Source organism: Pelobates fuscus, chromosome 5, assembly GCF_036172605.1.
Source record: "Pelobates fuscus isolate aPelFus1 chromosome 5, aPelFus1.pri, whole genome shotgun sequence".
Classification (NCBI taxonomy): domain Eukaryota; kingdom Metazoa; phylum Chordata; class Amphibia; order Anura; family Pelobatidae; genus Pelobates; species Pelobates fuscus.
The window spans coordinates 142,473,228-142,488,758 of record NC_086321.1 but is presented as its reverse complement, the minus strand read 5'-3'; the positions used below and the strand labels follow the sequence as shown (position 1 = coordinate 142,488,758).

The following is a 15,531-nucleotide window of genomic DNA, read 5'->3' as shown; positions in this document are numbered from 1 at the left end:
CACATCCTGGGAAAACTATGAATGGAAAAAACATTACAACTGTTGTGTCTGGTCATTTTTTTAAATTTTATTTTAAACAACCGATAATACGTATATGATGCACTAAAAATGCACAAACAAATGGCCAGGAATATTGGGAGTGGCAGCTGTCACCATTAAAATGGCAGTATTTGCTGTTCAGTGGTGCAACTCCCACTACTCTTGGGAAGACCAGGATGTGACAAACTCCCCTTCCCACGTGAGTTTGCCATGAGCTCCTGGAGGAGCCTGCTTGCCAGCCTCCTGCCCACAGACTATGGGCCCTGCAGGGAAACCTGTAAAAGACTACCGAACTTGACAGACCATTAGCACTGATTTCATGGAACCGTTTTGGGCATAGGACCGTGGGCACGGTCGGTCAAAATTATGACATCCATGAAAATTCCGAACCCCTGAACCGATCTGGGATGTTTTTGCATATGTTGGTCACCCAGATCGGAGCTATTAGGGGATGTAACTTTTGTGGGGTTTTTTATGCGTTTTACTTTGGGGTTTTGTAATATTGTTTTTCTGGGCCTGGAGATAATTTAGTTAGTTCAGTTCCTGACTATTATATCTCAGGCACAGAGGAGGAGTTTGTAACTTGTAACTAGACCCCTCTCATGTCCAGGAGAGGGATTATCCTGTTTGTGTGGGAGTGTCGGGGCGTGCTTAACCGTGTATGAAATTGTATAAAAGCAGGCCATCTGGCCAGATTAAAGCATTTCAGCTTGTACTCCCAGAACTGTGATTAGCCCTTTCATCTCCCAGTAACCAGACGACACACTGTTCCAGCGTGGAGGATTCAGCGTGGAAAGTCCTTGTAAGGACTAGAACTCCCAAGACTGAGTGTCGTCTAGTCCCTGGGAGTGGATAGAGCTAGTCCCCTATTTGGCTCTAGGACGGAGAGGTTCCAGGACCCAAGTCAAGCCACGGTGACTGGGGGAAGAAGCACTGAGGCTTTTCCCCTGTTCCAGCTAGGAAGCAGTCCTTTGGCAGGGGTACAGGGAGATCAGTTACACAGGATATGTATGTTCCAGTTCTCCCTGAGATAAACTGCACAGAGAAGATGCGTGAATTAGTATAAGGGGAAAAGCTTACAGTATATTTGTCTGTATATACATACGGTGTCCTAAAATAAAAATAATGTGTACTGAAACACTGAGACGATCATGTAAAGTATATATGTATACATCTATCATTTACAAGTGTGGACATTATAAAAACCATGAATCTAAAATTGACTTTTCTATTGGTCTTTAAATATCAGTTTTCCCTGAAGCTTTGAACATGCAGACAGATCAATAAAAGTTAAGTCTGTATTAAAGCATTGCTGAAGAAGCTCCTAATTGCTTTGAGCATCGACTATTCTGAAGTGGCAAGTAAGGACACATGCTTTTGTAAACTTGCGCATCCCACAAATTCGCCTCTACCTTTCTGCATAACAAAGGACTTCATTACAAAAAGGTTTGATGTTATGTACAATCCTGAGATGCTTTTAAAGAGCAAATAATTGACACGTTAAATGCACTGCATCTACCACATCATGATGCCAGCAGCACAATGGAAAGCATGAGAATACAAATGTTCAGTAAAATAATTCAATATGTGCAATCCTAGAGTGAAATAATAAAATGATAATAAAATGATTATCACCTGCTGTCAAATTACATTTTACCCGATTTAAAAGATATATTTCAATATAAATCAAGTATGACCTACAATATTGTTTTACAGTTTTTGAAGCAAGACTTTTAAAGACAATTAATGTGCACATTTAAAAAAGAGAGCGATTCTATGAAATTATATATCCTAGGATTCCATCTCCAAAAATAATCTGCCTTATTGGACTAAATAGGTTTCTTCATATAAATTAAAGAGACAAAATAGACCACTAAATAACAGAAACAAAACATAAAAGTCCATTTTAACAAACATTACAAGTTCAGACCACTTGTCATGTACAGAAAGTGTTTCCTTTTAAAACATATTATCAAACAAAAATAAAACACAAAAGCAACCCACAAAACAAGGCAAAAATTGCAAAATATAAAGATAAAACAAATGTGTCATTATATTTTCAAAGTACTTTATTCTTGCCAAACTACTTTTTGATGAACGAACAGCACAATATAACCAGCATGAAGCTTCAACTCTGCTCAATACTCGCACAGTTGCATTCAACAGCTATGACTTCTTCCAAAAAGCTACAGTAATTAGGAAAAAAGGATCACCAACATTGCTTGGGTGTACCTGAAGATGACAGGAAAATACTTTGAAAATAACAAGCACAAGTAGGCCTGCCTCCATGAAAGACTTTACAAGCAAACAAAGCACAGGAGACCACTGCTACTTTTAAAAAGATTTTAAGCTATTAAATGAATACTTGTATAACTGTTACTGCATGTATTAAATGGTGTAAACAAAAGTAAAAATACAAAAATGTGACCTAATTAATGGATGTATCTGACCATATAAAGAAGCCAAGGCTCTTCAGATAACAATGAGTCTTTCTAAAATTCAATGATAATGACATAGCCACGTTAGTATGAAGAAAGAGGGTTTTACTTGTTCCTTTCAGAATCTTGGCAGCTTAAAAAAAAAAGAAAAAAAAAAAAAAGGCTTTAGTCTGTCTAGGTTATCAACTTGTTAAAAAAAGATCCCTTAAGATAGGCAGTTTTCAGAACAATGAATACTTTCAAGGAAGCAGTTGGACCACCAACATTTCTTTACAGCTCTGTCTAGTGTGTTCAAAAGCTCAAAGCAGGCACACAACTAAGGTCTTTATCGGTAAGAATAATAACGTGTTTGCATATATTTTCTATGGTCAGAATCTCAACAACATGTGTTTTTATAATATTACTGACACAGTATTGAAAAACCCTTTTTAAGCCAGACTAATGTCTGACAAATGTTGGTAAAAGTGCTGCTCTTTACATCTTGTTTCAGTTGACTTTATTTGGCCTATCATTTACCTGTTTTACTTTATTTTTTTTTTCAGAATATGTAAATATGTTAGGAGTTATATAAATGATAAGACAAAGCAAATTTATAGAGAGTGTGTGAACAGTGCATTGTGGTTGCACATGCAAAGCAAAAATATATATACATATACATAGAAACATAGAATGTGACGGCAGATAAGAACCATGTCGGCCCATCTAGTCTGCCCAGGCTATTCCATGCATCCACTACCCTCTCAGTAAAGTAATATGTCCTGATATTTTTAAACACACATGATGTACAGATACAGGGTTATTCACTAAACACTTGATAACAACTGAATACCAACCACATTTTCAATTCTTATATTTTTTTTAAAGCAAAGTGCTGATAGGATTCAGCTGGTCCGATTGACCCTGTAACATTGGTTTGGAAAACCAGTGATTTTCACTTCCAAAGCAATATAGAGCACTGGTATCAGGGATTTATCAACGACCGCATCGCAGCCGATTTATACATCAAATGCATCCAGTAGGATGCTTGTTGCAAATTATCATTCACTTGCTATTTGCAAGTGAACTGATAATTTGAAGAACTATTTGCCTGCTGTGGCTAAGAGTCCACAATCGAGCAAATTGTTTAAAATTAAATTCCCCAAGCCTGGTTATGCAAAATTCGGCCCGGATTTCATCCATTCGCCCACCTGAAATCCAGACCAAATTCAAGCCCTGTTTGGAGCCTCAATTATGTTCGGATTTTGCTTTCCAAACGGCACAGTATGAAGGTTTTGTCTATTCAGTTCAGGGCCATTCGCACTTTAGTGAATAACTCTGATCTAGAAACATTTGCTAAAAATATTTGTTCATCTGCACACTTGACTAGCTCACTGTGCATACAAAAATCTTATCATTGCCACATCTTAAAGATGATAAGCCTAGCAAATACAATGCCTCTACTCAAAAGTCCACAGCACTCCTAAGTAATCACCTAACTATGTCTGCGTAAAATACAGAGAAAATAAAATCTAGCATTGAAATCTCAAAGCAACCATTTGGTTTTGGTTTTATTATAAGGTTAACAAGCTTAATAAACAAAATTGGCCACCTGCTTGATCAACGGAAGAGCAAATTAATGAAAGATTTGGCGGCTGCTGCTCATAATAAAGAAAATGAACAGATGCTAGTACATTATACAAGTTACATGACTGTAGTAATTTTTAATATTTAGATGAATCGTTAATATAATCACTGGTCTGCAAACATTGTGCTTTTACAATTAGTAGGGGTCAAATTAAAAATGGGAAAGTTTGCTCTTAGCATTGAATTTAAAAGTGAAATTGAACTGATACTGAGGACTATTACCACGAACTATTGTAGTAATGCTTTTATGCTTTCTAGTCAATCACATTATTTTGTGTTTTGTAAAAATGTATATTTGTTAATGTACATTCTTGACAGCTAGTCTCGTAGCAAAGCTGTTCAAGCCTACCTTTGGCACAGCAAGATGCAATACGAAGTGCATGACAATCTAACTGCTCAATAAAACACTGCATAGAAAGCATCAGTCATGTTCTATTACTCGGGTAACATTTTTCTTCAACAGAAAACAATTCGGATCTGAAATGCAGGTGCGTACCATTACTACTCTTAACCAACATGACACTCAAAGCAACAAAGCAGGACAGCTACTAAAATTGGAGGCCTTCACTTAAACTGTAACATAACATATGTTGTGGTTAATACACAATGTTAATATAAAATGATTTGCAGTGAAAGTTATCTCTTACAAGGACGGACTTTAACTGTATGAATTAAGCAGAGCATCTCAATGTCATGCAAAGTACAAAAAAAACAAAACCAAAACATTAAAACAAATGGCAAGTTTACAATACTTCCTCACATTATCAATGTTCATGTGTTCTCAATAAGCTGGATGAGAATCAAAGGGGTGAAAGCAGCAGATCTTTTAATGCGTAATTTCAAAGGGGGAGGGGTGAAGAGAGAAAATCACTTTAAAAAAAACAAAAAACAAAGCATGTAATATTTGCTCTAGAATGACTTCCTTTATTTGGACAAGAAACATGCCCACCACAGTAGCAAATGTTCTGAAAACCTAGTCACAACTCATTTTGCTGCAAATAAGAAACCAATTTAATGACTATTACTTTGTATCAGAAGCAATTAAATTGTATCATTATGCCCCTTCAAACTGTTATTTCTAGAGGCATTCAGCTGCATCTTTGATCAGGGCTAATAAAATCAGGGACATTATTAGCACAGAATAATTAACTGGAATGAGCATAAACCCTAATTTCCATATATGTGTATATTTTTAATCTATTTATGGCATATGCTTGACATTTTAAAAACAACCAGTGTAAACCATATTAAACCGAAAGGCTTTTGTAACATACTTTAAGAAATGTTCAATGGAGAGCACTGAGAATCAACTGTAGCTGACAGTTCCATCAATCAAAAATTAATGGCAAAACATCTGGGTATTTGGCAAGGAACATTATAAAGGCAAATGATTTCAAGAGATTAGATGAAAGCATCAGGGATAAAAGAAAAAAGCATAAGGTCAGATAGTGCAAGAAAGAGGGATACTTGCATACAGCAGAATAAAGGCATCAATACAGAAACATGCAGACTGTCCCTGGGCAGCACTATTGAAAAACAATCACCTCTATTTGATGTTTTTATTAAACAAATTGAAATGCAGATGCTTAAAAGGGAGGACAGATCTTTGGGGATCAGCAAAGAATTTAGTACTGTGCTGGAATATTTAAATGTAGCTCAATCCTCTTGTAAAAGGGAAAGCCTGTCAAACATAGTGGCAGCATACAGAAATTGTTATTTATTTAGCATTTAAGTTATCTGACTCTGTGTGTTTCCAAATCCAAGACAAGCAAATCTACAAGCACCAATGACAGGGAACACTAAAGCTTTTAGCCGAAAATAAAACCGGTCTTATAAAAATTTTTGCTCAAATAAACCCCACTAGGGATTATTTTGGGGGGATGGTTTTGGGGAAAAACAGTAGCAAGTATGCAGGAAAGCAAGCCTACATTTGGGGGAATTCCCCTGAACATAGACCAGTTCACTAGGGCATGGAATCCCGCAAAACATCCCCGAACATAGATAAGGAAATTAGCAACAATCTGAACGAGTGCTTATTTTATGAGCACCTTCCGAAAATAGGCTAGGACTTATTTTCAGGGAAAAACTGTACCTACAACTTTAAAAAAAAAAATAATAAAAAAAAAATTTAAATACATCAGGTACTTTAACCCCGTAAAGACCAAACTTCTGGAATAAAAGGGAATCACAACATGTCACACACGTCATGTGTCCTTAAGGGTTAAACTAGGCAAGGTTTTTTCTTACATGTTTAATGTATACAGTTGCAACACAATAAGAGGCAAATAAAGACAATTATTTAATTAAAATAAAGTCACATACTCACTAGTAATAAATCTTCACTCACTAATGGGTAGGGGAAATTTTGAGCTCCGTGTTAGGCACATTGTTTATAACTTGTCAAGAGAAAGTGGTTTGCAAAAGACATGTATAAATACAATAACAATTACTGATCATGATACATAAATAAAAATCAAAACTGACAAAATGATGAATTATTAATTGATGCATGTGATACTATTTATACCAAACTGTAATAGATTAGGGCCTACCAGACATTGCGTTGCACGCATACACCCATAATTTTCATTAAACCCCAATTTTAAGACAGTTTGCATGTAGGTTTGATTAAGTGGGGTATCTTAAAAAGTATCGGATACAAACCTGGCAAAGATTTCTGTTCCTTTAAATATGTAGGTATTGTTTTGGACAGATTTCCTACACTATGAGCTTGGCTAACCTACAGCAGTTCTAGAGTACCCTCCATGTACTTACAGTTTGGCTTGCTTGACTAACAGACTATTACACAGCCCAAATATAGTCCATTCTACAGAGCATACTACTAGCTGCTTTGGCTCAAAGATTAAAGGAACACTCAAAGCACCAGTGTGCTGTAGTGGTTATTGTGCAGTAGAGCCCTGGCGCACCCCCTGTGGTGAGGTAGTAATAGTTTGACTTTTCACCATGTGCCGCTCCCTGCTGTCAGGAAAGTCTGTCAAGGGCTTGGGTCAGGGGAGGCAATTGCTTCTAAGCGATAAATCAAATAGTTACCAAAAGATTTGACTATTTAAAGTAAATAAACCACCACCCCAAAGAAAAAAAAAAAAAAAAAACCACACCACCCAAAACTATTAACTGTGCTGTGAAATAAAGTCTGTAATTCTTTAAGTATTGCAGTTCATTTGACGTGCTTACAATTTTACCTTGCCAGCTAATTTTCTTTTATAAAGAGGATGATGCCAACTAAGAAAATGCTAAAGTTATACAAGAACGATCTAACAATCACAGAAGATTGGTCTATTGATTTGTCTTGTGGAAAATCCCCAACTTAATAGCAGAGAAACATAGTAAAGAGAAAGAACTTTACTTTCCAATACATTTTCTGAGAACATTTATGTAAGCAGATCATCTAAAAAATTCCTTGTAACAGTACTCAAAGGAATGATAAATACAGGAGACAATGATTTTTAATGTTAATATTGGTGTCTATCCACTATTCCACATCACAGTGTACAGACCTACTGGTTAAGTTCACGTGTCATTATAAAATATGGACAGCAAATATCCCTGGTACTTTAACACCTTTGTATTTTTATTCTCCCCCTGTATTGATAAGAACGGGAAAGAAATAAAACCATAACCACTTCTGCTCTTAGAAACGGTCATGGATGAAGGAAACTGTATGTGCAGCGTTTGGGCTTGAAACAATGCACAATTAAAGATATTTGCACTTTTTGCACCTCAGCATATGTGACTCAGGCAACTCTGTTCTGGGCTGTTGGATTAACTCTTTAAATACACTTACCTTTGTAGCTCACACAAAGTCTTTAACAGTGAGGACTATGTGGCTTACGCGGATGAATGACTCATGTAAGTGAAGGTGTGTTTAGAGGCATTCACGTTTGCCATGGTAAAATAAGGAAAACTCCAGGGTAATAAATAAATGTATACATTTTAAAGCAGGAGTGTTGAGGAGTCAGGTAATGGTTACAGGTAAGTTTAACTTACCTGTAACCCAGTGGTGAGAAAGTCCCTTTTCACAGCTCTGCCCCTCCCAGTGATCATTAGATTCAGCCCAATGCTTCTCACAGAGTGCATGCAATACTTCTTACAGAGATGCATGCAATTTATAGGAGGGTGCAACCATGTCACTTACTGGAAGTGCCAATTCCGCTAAAGTACTTCAGGAGTTTTGGGTATTCTATTAATGGAAATTTGATTCAACTCAATCAAAATTTGGAAGAAGAAAAAAACAAAACCATGCTGGAGGATTGCAAGTCACACAAATAAATAATTTGTTACATTCTAAGCTTGCAGAATGCTTGGAACGTATTTGCCTTGTAAACATTCTATTTGTAGACCACTTTGAGCCTTTAACCCTGACCTTAAAATGGGACACCAAAACTACTTTAGCTTAATGAAGCAGTTTGTGTATAGATGCTGCTGAAGTCTCACTGATAGGTTATGACCTCGTTATCTCAATATGTAGTAATTTTTGAATCAAGTCTTTAGAGTTTTTGCACATAAAAATAAATGTTTTGCAGAATGCTGCACCGTAAGTCTGACTCTTTAGGTATGCTCCTTCACTACAGAAAGAGTTTGCCTTATGAAAGGTATGCGTGTAGTCTCAGCCACAGACAGTATTGAATTATCAGAACTAAAAAACAATCTGCATTACAAGAAGGGGACATCCAAGGAGACAAATAGTAAGGATATCACTACTTGTTTATAGTTTCTCTGTCTGCAGGCAGCTGTGAAATAAAAGCAGCTCACTTTGTGCTGTTTGGCTGAAACTGTGTGTATACTTTTGATAAGGAAGTCATGGGGGGGGGGGGGGAGAGGGAATCTCTGGCCATTGCCCCTGGACCGGGATCGCCGGTCCAGGTAAGTACCCGGGTCATTTTAGCTGCGGACGTGCAGGGTATGTCCGGGGTCAATAACTGCTGTTTTTTTGTCAGACGTACCCTGCACGTCCGAGGTCGGGAAGGGGTTAATCATGTAACATCTTTTAACCAGCTAATGCCAGTTGTGTTTCAAGTTCTTTGAATATGCATTTCACTGGACAGGACTATATATGGAAAATCTAATGTATTGTGTGAAGACAACCCCTTTTTGGATATGTACAGAATTGGATAAGATCTGTGTTTTCTCCCATTAAAACAGGAGCAACATTCTGCCATACATTTGTGTGGACGAGTACTGCTCTCCGAGCTCTTATTTCTGTGTTCATTCCTTGTCTTCATACCAGGGAGAAAACATTACTGTCTGCTGAACTAAAACCACAACAATATGGTGGTAGAAGTGGGATACGAACCCACGCCTCCAAACCACAACAGAAGATATTTAAATTTATAACAAAATAGTGTTCGTTCCCCTAGTTATTTGTTTATATTGCCCTAGCCACACCATCCATGTCTGTGACTCATATAGCCTTGTACAATCTTCCTCAAAAAGAAGTCTGTTTAAATTTCCATTATAGAACAGCATATTTAATGTATCTAATCCTTATCTCTACCTCTAGAGCCAGCAGAAGCCGTGTCATGTCTAAAACAGATGCTCATTAGATTGAGCGTAAGATTATATATGGAATGGAGGGAAAGTGAGTAAATCTCCATATTTTACACTGAATATGCCATGTATCTTTTTCCCATGAGGGCTGTGTGAGGCACAGCCAAAGAAGATGTGTAAAGTGTTTCATAAAGTGAAAACACTCCTAAATATACTAGAAAACACTGTGTGCCAATAATAAAAATGTATAAGTAATAGCTACAGTATTCCTGAGATTTCTCCAGTCTTAAAGCGGCACTGTCATGGCCGAATCCTGTTTTGATTTTTTAACCCCCATCCCGACTCCACAACATCTAACTGACCCCCTAGTCACCCCCAAATGCCCCCAAGCTCCCCACATTACCTATTTTTTTATATTTATTTTCTGCCCCCACTAGATAGCGCTGTGAGATTCCCGCACATGCCCAATTAAACACTTGGGCACGCGAATGGGAATTTCATCTATTCCTTTTGTCAGAAAGACGAATTAATGAATAGAAATGTCAGACGAACAAACAAACACCGAATATCAGTGTTCGTTTGTTCAGTTTATTACAAGGAGGGAGCTACCGGCGCGCAGCTCCCTCCTTGTAATATGTAAAGAGAGAAGCGGCGGCTCCCCACCGCTTCCTAAGCCCCCCCATGTCCCCCCTCACTCTATGGTAGTCAATATGACCCCCATAATAGCATAAGGGAGATTAAAATGTCTACTAAACAGCAGCCTGTAGCTGCTCACTGTTTAAAAAAAAACAAAAAACACCTAACCTATTGTCGTCTTTCCCACTGCCCCCCTGCAGCCCCCACCCCTGAGCGGGGGCCATAAAAGACGGGGGGGGGACGGACGGACGGACCTATTGTCCTCCCTCAAGCCATCCAACCAGAATGTTCTGAGACTAATTGCAGGTTGGGGTAAGGCTTTATAAGCCTTTTCATGCCCTGCGGTGCTCAGTCTGCACCGTGCCTTCGCCGGATGCAGATGGATTCATTTTTTTAGCGTCGGGTTTTTATATTTTACAAGTTCGACGGGTATTATGGTTTTTATTTGGTCTTTTTTGGAGCTGAAAAATGAAGATTTTAGAAAAAAAAAAAAGAAGACATCAAATGGTAAGTTTTATTTTTTTTCCAGGTACCGTATATACTCGAGTATAAGTCGAGTTTTTCAGCACATTAATTGTGCTGAAAAACCCCCACTCGACTTATACTCGAGTCAATGTCTGTATTATGGCAACTTACATTGCCAAAATACAGACCAGGACCGCCGGGCTCATTACAAGCCCGGAGGTTCTGTTGGGGGCTGGCAGCGAGCTGTAACTTACCTTTCCTGCAGCTCCTGTCAGCTCCCTTCTCCTGCGTTCCGGTCAGGTCCCCTGTAAGTCCCGCGAGAGCCGAGGGGTCAGAGCGTTGCCACGGGCTCCGCGCGGCAGTCACACCGCCAGACTTACAGGGGAGCTGACCGGAACGCAGGAGAATGGAGCAGACAGGAGCTGCTGTAAAGGTAAGTTACAGCTTGCTGCCAGCCCCCATCCTACACAGCCCACCCACTGGACCACCAGGGAATGAGAGCGACGAGAATAAATAAAATAACAATTTTAATAATAAAGAAAATTAATTTAAAAAAAAAAAAATGCCCACCCCCCACCAAGGCTCTACATCACATACACACACACTGCATTCATTATATACACACACTGTATATAAATATTCATTTAATATAATTGTATACTCGAGTCAATAAGTTTTCCCCAGTTTTTTTTGGTAAAATTAGGGGTCTCGACTTATATTCGGGTCGACTTATACTCGAGTATATATGGTTAGTTATTTTATTCCACCCTCACTATTTGTAGAGTGAGGGGGATAGGTAGGGGGTTCTTTTTTTATTTGGGTGGGGGGGGCTGGGTGACTAGGGGCTAGGTGACTACCATTAAAGAATGGTAAGTTCGGCATTACAGTGCCGTTTTAATTTCACACAGGAAAATGCAACCTATATGTCAGAAATATGCAGATCTGTGAATGGCTGGAAGATATATGCACTGTAACTAACCTCTGGGCTAGAGGTACTCTCTTCTATCCTTCCCAGTTCTACTTCCAGTGGATTCCTTAAGGTTTGCAGGAACAATGCAGCTTTCCTTTTGCGTTCTGCCTGCAGTTGCTTTTCCTTTGATTCCTTGGCAGCCTGTGCAAGTTTCTCTCTGGCTGCTGCCGCGAGTCTATCTTCCAGCTTTTGCTTTGCTGGTTAAAAAGAAATAAAAGGAAATATGAATACATATATTTAAGATCACCTTATCCCGCCCCGAAGAACTCTTCTGGCAACAAATGCAAAATTGTATTGCCATGTTTACAGTTGTAGGAGCCTGTTTTTCAAACCAGATTGAAAATAAAGAAAAAAAACAAACAAACATGGAAAGCCTAAATAAATAGTGTTTTTAACACTTCATGGTCAGGAATACATGTTTGTGTTCATGACCCAATAGTGTTCCTTTAAATTTATTTTTTTTAAATGATAATTTGTGAATGTGTGTGTGTGTGTGTGTGTGTGTGTGTGTGTGTGTGTGTTTTTAGGTGATCAGCCTCTCTCTGATTGCATGGGAAAGGTGTTTTTACGCACGTCATGCTGGTCTCGCCTCGCTTGTCTTGATATTGCAATCTTAATGATCAGAGCCAATCCAATATTTTCCCATAGGAATGTAGGGGGAGGCTATTGTGCATGCGTAGCTAAATGCTGTGCTGCGCCAATCAGCACCTCATACACAAGCATTGAATCAATGCTACTCTATGATGAAAGTCCAGCATCTCCTTGCAGTGTGTTGAGACTTTGTAACACTGAACTAGGAAGCATCTTTAGTGGAGTCTGAGTTATTGCCACTATAAGTGTTACTAGACAGCAATGTAAAAACTGCCCATTTCTCTTACATTAAGCTGTAGTGGTTCTGGTGACTATAGTGTCCCTTTAAGAAGTTTATTTTTGTTGTTAAAAATAAAGGTTTGTCAGTTTAAAAAAAATAAATAAGAAAATTGGCTCTAAAAACGATCTGACTCCTAAATTCAAAGCAAATTTGTCAAGCCCTGCAATAAGTACTTTTCTAGCAGTCCACAATTAGTGTCAGCAGTTTAGATTCTTCAAAATACATGTTGCAGTTATGTATCATGGGTAACCATATATCAAATCATAAAATAGAGGTATGCAGATATAGGTGACCGATACTCTGCAAAAAATAAATTGGTAAAACTGTATAAAGAGTAACGAGCAAACCAAAGGGAACTTGAGAGTGCATTTCATTCATTAGATCCCTTAATGAAGCAAAACACTTTAGCCTTTGTGCATAATGCTATATTAGTGGAGCATATTGATAAAAAAAAGTTCACATGAACTGGAAACACAAATGATTAGCCGTCACAGTTACAAAATAAAGTATGAAGCATATCAGATGTGTTTAATTTAGTTATAGATTTCCAGTAAACTATTCAATTGATAGGCTTTGCAGGGAACATGAACATTAATTTATATTCTAACTTCATTCAAGACACCTTCTCTGCATAGTTTCAATTGAGAGGGGGGTCTGTATCAATTGAATTTTAATAATCTAACTGAAGTCACACAGAAATTTTCATCAGAACTACGTGAAGAAAATATGTATCAAGATTTATCTTTTTAAGAAAAAAAAAAAAAAGAATAATAATTTACATACATATTAATCTTCCAAAACATTTGGAAACTCAAGTCCTAACATGTTAATTCAAAATAGCTACATTTCTATCAATGTGAATTGTCATTTTTGATAAGGGTTAGCAAAGGCAGAGCAAGGGCAAACATTACACTGCACAGACACAAATGTTTCCAAGTAATAAACAAAGTATGCATTTCTAAAACCTTCAATATCCAAGACCCCACCCCTCTCAAATATTAACCAGATTACGAATATATACATATGTTTTCCTAGCAACGAGTAATTTTTATATTTTACATGAGCCCCAATCCAGCACTTTTTAATTAAATAAATGAAATGTGAAAGTGTGTTAGACTGTATGTCACAGTCAGGGAGCCGAGAAACAAAGCTACACTTCACATAACTCTTAACCCCTTAAGAATCAAACTTCTAGAATAAAAGGGAATCATGACATGTCACACATGTCATGTGTCCTTAAGGGGTTAAAATAGGTAAATCCAGGATCTAGCAGTCTACTCTATACCATTTGACAACTAGACAGCATTACACCATTTTGAGTGCAATCTTCCCACACAAAAACTTGTGCATGCGGAGTTCAAATTTTTGACTTGTACTGCATAAACACATATACATAGTGACTTTTCTGGTTATTTTATAATTAATTTTTATTTTTTTTATCCGAAATGTAGAGCTTTCCAAATTCTCAACAAAAGCAATGAATATATAATTGAATAGATATACACTATATATTTTATTGTATTGGGGGATGTTAAAATACTTCTACCTCCTCATCACTGCCATCATGCACGATCTGTAGGTGTTACACTAGAGCAAGCAAGGCAACCTTCGGCACTCCCGATGTTTTGGACTACACCTCCCATGAGGCTTTGCCAGCATTATGGGTGTAAGAGCAATGTGGGGGATGTAGTCCACAACATCTGGAGTGTCAAAGGTTGCCTATCCCTGCACTAGAGTAACACCCCTTGCCCTCAATGCATGTATTCAGGTTTTCGGCTGCCCTCACATAAAACTAGCCATTCACCTAGCAACACAATCATACGTGACAGATACACAAAACTTTCAACTGGACCAACCTTCTCTTCCCTGTGTGGCTTACTTCTTTGTCTAAGTGACAAGTGCACTTTTAATGGCATGCTGGAAAAACTTGCAAAAACTATTTTGAAGGCTACTTCCACCATAGGCAATGTGTATGTTGATTTAGTTACCACTGCCTAACAGTAAACGAACTGAAGACATAAGCAAGCAAAACATGAAACTCTTTGTAAAACTGGCGGCTTCCATAGTCATAATGTCTCCCTTTAATACAAGTATGTCATAAAGGTCTTGGGTAAAAAATACACAAAGATACCATTATAAACAGCTTACTTATTACAGACAGTATCACATTTCAAGTAAACCATGTTCCACCAAAAGTTCAACTAAAAAGTTCGGTTTGCCTAAATGGACTTCATCCATAATCAAATGAAGTAACTGGTTTCCAGTGAGGACTGAGGAGAATATGAAATGAGCACATCAGGGATCAGTGACACAAACAAAAGCTGCAGATAACCATGTCCCATACATATTCTCACACGCACACAATCACATATTGTGCCGTATTGTTCAATTATATATAAAAGTAATGCACACTATTTAAGTGTATGTTTTACCCACCTACACAAAAAATGTACTTTATTACAATACATACCAAGCTATACAGTGCTGCACATGTGATTTAAAGGAACATTCCAGTGCCCAAGTTCAAAACAAATAAAGCACTGTTTAATAGATATACCCCAAATTAAATCTACATGTATTTAATAATGCTTTTTTTATTGGGGGTGAATCTAAAACCTACGATCTCTTGTCTCCAGCCTTTGCGAACCCTTTCCTTTTTACTCTGCTTAGAACACTCTTCACCAAAAGCTTTTAAGCAAGCTTTAGGGTTCTGGCGTGTCCCTTTAACTTGCGGAGTCCCAGAATCTGCTCAAATTGCACAGTCCACTACCTACAGCATCATCTTCTCATCCTTTTACCTAGAAGCTGAATTATTGCTGGTAATAGGTGGTCATTTGCCTACTGTGTTAGTTTTGATGAGGGGAGAAGGAATACAAAGGGGGGGGGGGGGGGGGGAGGTGACAAGTACACATTGATTATTCCACCACTTGCCTCTTGCATTAATGCATCAAAACGACCAGTGGCAGTTGAGCAAGAGTGGG

General features: G+C 37.9%; 1 protein-coding gene across 3 annotated transcripts in view; it reads right to left on the bottom strand.

The window, feature by feature from the left end:
* Positions 1-15,531, bottom strand: part of SFSWAP (splicing factor SWAP) — a 93,575-nt gene that overhangs the window by 25,888 nt on the left and 52,156 nt on the right. For all 3 annotated transcript variants that reach the window (XM_063454371.1, XM_063454373.1, XM_063454372.1), the window contains one exon: positions 11,689-11,876. In XM_063454371.1, the coding sequence (XP_063310441.1) occupies positions 11,689-11,876 (188 nt within the window). The remainder of the gene's footprint in view (positions 1-11,688; positions 11,877-15,531) is intronic.